The sequence below is a fragment of the Chaetura pelagica genome, unplaced genomic scaffold (assembly GCF_000747805.2).
Source record: "Chaetura pelagica isolate M959 unplaced genomic scaffold, ChaPel_1.0 scaffold212, whole genome shotgun sequence".
Taxonomy (NCBI): domain Eukaryota; kingdom Metazoa; phylum Chordata; class Aves; order Apodiformes; family Apodidae; genus Chaetura; species Chaetura pelagica.
This window is the reverse complement of record NW_009952365.1, coordinates 1,458,084-1,462,944: the sequence shown is the minus strand read 5'-3', so window position 1 is coordinate 1,462,944 and position 4,861 is coordinate 1,458,084. Positions and strand designations below refer to the sequence as shown.

General features: G+C 44.0%; 1 protein-coding gene across 2 annotated transcripts in view; it reads right to left on the bottom strand.

Annotated features, from left to right (window-relative positions):
* The window catches only part of DNAJC6 (DnaJ (Hsp40) homolog, subfamily C, member 6), a 24,750-nt gene that overhangs the window by 18,181 nt on the left and 1,708 nt on the right, over positions 1-4,861 (bottom strand). For both annotated transcript variants that reach the window (XM_010007967.1, XM_010007969.1), the window contains exon 4: positions 1,130-1,252. In XM_010007967.1, coding sequence (XP_010006269.1) covers positions 1,130-1,252 — 123 coding nt within the window. The remainder of the gene's footprint in view (positions 1-1,129; positions 1,253-4,861) is intronic.

Here is a 4,861-nt window from a genome sequence, read left to right as displayed (position 1 = left end):
GGTCTAGAGGCTGTGTTTTGTCCTGCTACTACTTACAAGAAAACAAAGCCACAGCAGGCTGGCAGCCCTCACATTCAGTTCTCAGGTGGAGTTCAAGCCTTTTTACTATGCATTATATCTAGTAGTTCACTGCTGGAACAATTGTGACCTCTCTTGCTTTGCTTTCCTGCTTCTCATTCAGTGTCAGCTCTTCCAACTTAGCTATGACCAAAGTCATAGAGTCATTAGTGTTGGAAGACACCTCTGAAGACCATCTAGTCCAGCCTCCCTGTTAGAGCAGGATCACACAAGAACAGGTCCAGATGGGTTTGGAATTTCTCCAGAGAAGGAGACTCCACAACCTCCCTGGGAAGATTGTTCCAGGGCTGTCACCCTCACAATAAAGAAGTCTTTCCTTATGTTTAACTTGAACCTTCTGTGCTCCAGCTTCTGCCCATTAACCCTTGTCCTGTCACTGGACACTGCAGAAAAGAGTCTGTCCCCACCCTCCTGACACCCTCTGGGGATATTGATAAGCGCTGATGAGATCCCGCCCTTCAGTCTTCTTTTCTCCAAAGAACTGAGGAGCCTACTGTATGAAAGCTGAGAGAACAGGCTTTGTTCAACCTGGAGAAAAGAAGGCTCAGGGGAGATCTTATGGCTATGTTCCAGTACTTAGAGGTGACTATCAAGAAGATGGAGACTCCCTTTTTTACCCATGGAAAAGACAAGGAGTAATGGGTGCAAGTTACTCCTGTGGAGATCCCAACTGGACACTAGAAGAAAGTTTTTCACTATGAGAACAGTGGGACATTGGAATAATCTTTCCAGGGAAGTGGTGGATTCCCCAACACTGGACACTTTTCAGGCTCAGCTTGACAGGGTGCTGGGCCATCTCATCTAAACAGTGTTCCTACCTAGAAAGGTTGGGGCAGGTGAACCTTGAGGTCCCTTCCAGCCTGGCATTCTGTGCTTGATCCTAGGTAGCTGCACATGGCAGATGAAGCTCCTTTCGGGGGGGGTCCACTTTGTTTCGCTTATTTTCCTGTTAGAAATTATCCCCACCCATGTACACAGCCTCTGGACATGCAGTGTACAAAACAACTCAACCTGTGGGTCTGAAGATGTGGTTACCTTCTGGTGCACTCACCATGCAGTGGATGACACACACGTTTTTGGGGTTCTGCTGTAGCCAGTTGTGCATGTTCTTGCAGACAGCGTAGAGGTTGTGCAGACTGGGGGCTTGTCGTACTGGCCAGCTACATTCAGAGACCTACAGGGTGAACAAAACACAGCTCATAAGAGCACTGAGCATGTCATGCTTTGACAGATGCTTTCTGCCAAGAAACTACTCCTCTACTTCACTTTAACAATGTGGAGTTCTGTGCTTGAGACCTACTGCATCTTTTCTCATGCATCATTCTACTCAGTGACTTCCATGAAGTATGAGAAGACAAGCAAAAAGAGCTCTCAGTTCAATAACATCATGTTGATGTATTGTCAGAAATGTACATTCCCAGTCAGATTATCTTGAGGAGCTTTTCCTACCACTCCAGTCCTGCAGCAGCACATTGATTTCTGCTCTAAAGCCTTTGTACAGCTTGTCCCTAAAACCCGTGGCTCTGATTTGCAAAGGACACTGAGCATCTGTTGTTCTCAGTCATTTTGTGTCACAGGATTTTCAGGCCCTATTTTGCAGATTAGACGGATGAAAGGGAAACTTCTGTTAAAAAAAAAGTCATGTCTGAGCAAGTACAATAAAGATATGAGCCAAGAAAATGAACCACTTCTTAAAGTCTGAAAACCCCCAAGTCTTAAAGTATGCCTAGTTACTATTTATCAATGAGATACTTCTGAGTCATAACACTTCTCCCAAGAACAGCCCCAGCAGCCTCAAACAGCACAAATAACCCTCTGCAGACACTGCTGGTGCAGCTGGCTTTAATTGAAATAGCTTTTTTTTTAAAAAAAAAAAAAAGAAGACATTTCTGGCTAAAATAAATGTAAAGAAGAAATTTTATGAGGCTGGTCCTCAGACAAAGAATTGGTTCTCTCTGTCTCAGCTGACATTTGGATCCTGGTTAATGAGAATGGGAGCAGGAAGGAGATGGTTTGCCCAGATGTTCTTAAATAGCCAAATGATTTCCATACCATTCCATCTCTCAGAGTAAGTGCTCCAGGTTCCATAATACTTGTATTTAAGGTTCCTACACACACCTGCACAACATCTTACAGAACAGGCATCCTGACTCAAACTGGAGAAGTACCAAGCTGTTTTTTGTCTCAAACAGCTCCAAGGACACCCAGAGAATAGAGAGGTAGGGCAAGGAGGCAACACAGCCAAACCCAGCACATCCACCCCACTGGAGCTGGCAAACCTGCCTGTAACATTTGGGAGATTGTTGTGATCTAATATCTGATTAGATATTTGTCTAATGGCTTTTTAGAGTCGTGGCAGTTTTTCATCTCCACAAAACCCTGAAGTTCAGTTTTACATTGGAGAAGTAGCCTAACCAGACAACCCATGTCTTTGGCTGGCAAGCAACGACCATTCCCATTTAGAGTCGTGGCAGTTTTTCATCTCCACAACACCCTGAAGTTCACTTTTACATTGGAGAAGTGGCCCAACCAGACAACCCATGCTCCAGCTTTGGCTGGCAAGCAACGACCATTCCTTGTTCATCCTCCCTGCAGCATTATCCTCATCCCTCGTCTTCTGTCTCAAGAGCAGTAGTTTAACTCCTTGCTCCTGTTTTATACACTCGGTTTTCCTTTGTCACTACCTTTTCTGTGCCCTTTCAGGAAGGGCCAAAGGGGCACAGAGCACCCAAAGGGTCACCATATGGTAACCCCCAGTGCAGGATTGGCCAGGGTTAACTTTCTATTCCACAGACCTGGCAGGGTGTGCACTACTGCAGCTCCAGGCCACTGCAAAACCTGAATACCAGACCAATAACAAATATTCATTCAGTTCTTTAGCAGAGCCAGAGTATTCATGCCATATATGACATATCTTATATGATTAATTATTTTGTATTATCACACCCATTATTTTATATCCAAGAGAAGTCTTCTTTTCCTCCCAACCCCAAATACTTTTGCACCAGGCTTCTGGAGGCACAAGATCCACTTGCAGTTAGATCACTAAAACACAGTCCTGAATCCAAGTGGCTGTTAGAATTAATATGACCAGTGACCCTTTCATGGACAATCTTCTGAACAGACCCCATGACAACACACTGTCAAGCATCTGGAAGGACCTTTATCACTTACCAAGTAAATAATACACATTTCCCAGCAGCCCATAATTACATATTTACTTTGTCTGTAATTACACATCTGCCTGCTGGATTGCAGTTAGGAAATTAAATATGCACTATGTAGCATTTATTTCAAACATAAGCTCACCACCACTCATCAAAGACCACCTTGCAGAAAAGCAACAGGAATTCTTCTAGAGCTTCAGAATTAAGCACTTGTTTTACTTGAGAGTAGGGCAACAACAGCCAAGAATGTGGCCCGGCAGCAACTTTGAAGTTTGGTTTGTTTAATTCATGAGTTTTGTGTTTTCAAACTGCTCATGCATCCTCCAGCAGCCATGAGCTCCCCCTCTCCTGCTGGGGCAGAGAGGAGAACAGAACACAACCAGATCTGCACACCAGGTTTTAGTGGTCACAGACATCTCTCCTCTTTTGAGGAGCACCTGGGGCATTGTGCCCTGCACAGTCACATCAGGGCAGGAAGAGGGCCCAGCAGTACATGAACTGTCACCTTCCTCCAGTGCCACTATGCAACGTTACCTACTTTGATCTTAAGGAAAAAAAAATGAAAGATAGGAATTGAAAAGCCTTTTACTTCAAAGAACAGGTGTGTCTCAACACCTCAGCTCAGCTAGAATCTTCATCCAGAAAATGCTCTTAATGTAATTTGCCCTCCATGATAGTATTAGGGTTTTTTCCAATACAGATGAAGTTCAAATTCATTGTTAGAATTTTCATGTTTCACCTGACCTGATGTGTTCTGTTCTGCACATTTCATTTTCCTGAAAAACACTTCCATAATTTAGCCCATAACCTGAAAGTACAATATTTTAATAAAACACTCATCATTTTCTTCCTCTGTGTGTGTCCAGGCAGTAGCTTACAAAGCTCCTCATCATACCTTGAGAGCAACAAAGTCACCTGTCAAGCTGTTGGATGGGGTGGGAGATAAAGCACAGGGGATGGAGGATTCACTGCCAGGTCAAGCAATACACCAGCAGATGTTTAGTGCTGGGCTTTCAAAAGTAACTCTGCCTGTCTCCTCCCACCAAGAGCAGCGATGCACCAGAACCAAGTGAGACTGGAGATTCAGAGCCCTTGACATCTTTTAATTAGTCTTTCCCATTCATTTACTCCTATTTGAGGTCATGGCTGGTTACTCGTTGCCCCTGAGAAATATGCTTCAAGTGTGAGTGATTCCTGGGTGAGGAAAGCAATTGCAGAAGATAGATTCAGCTATACCTCAAATTAAAATGAAATTAGGTTTATCCAGCATGAGATTCATTTTCCCTGACTGAGGGGAGGCCTGGCACATGCTGCTGCCTTCCTTAAAGGCAACAAAAAAGAAGAGATTTTAACAGAAATCATCAGTCCCTCGTGGGAGGCAGAAAAAAAAGGAAGGTTTCTGAAAGATTAGATCTAATCTTGCATTTCAACTGCAGTGTTTCATAGAGAGATCCCCTAAAAGCCATGAATGAACCAGAGCCTTGCAATGCTCCCATATGCTGTTCTGGTTTTAAAGAAACAAACTGGGGTAGCAAGTGGAGGTGGGGTTTGAAAGTCATATTAGTGGAGGAGCCAAAATGTCCCTTCAGTCCAGTTTCCAGCTCAGTGCTTTTCCT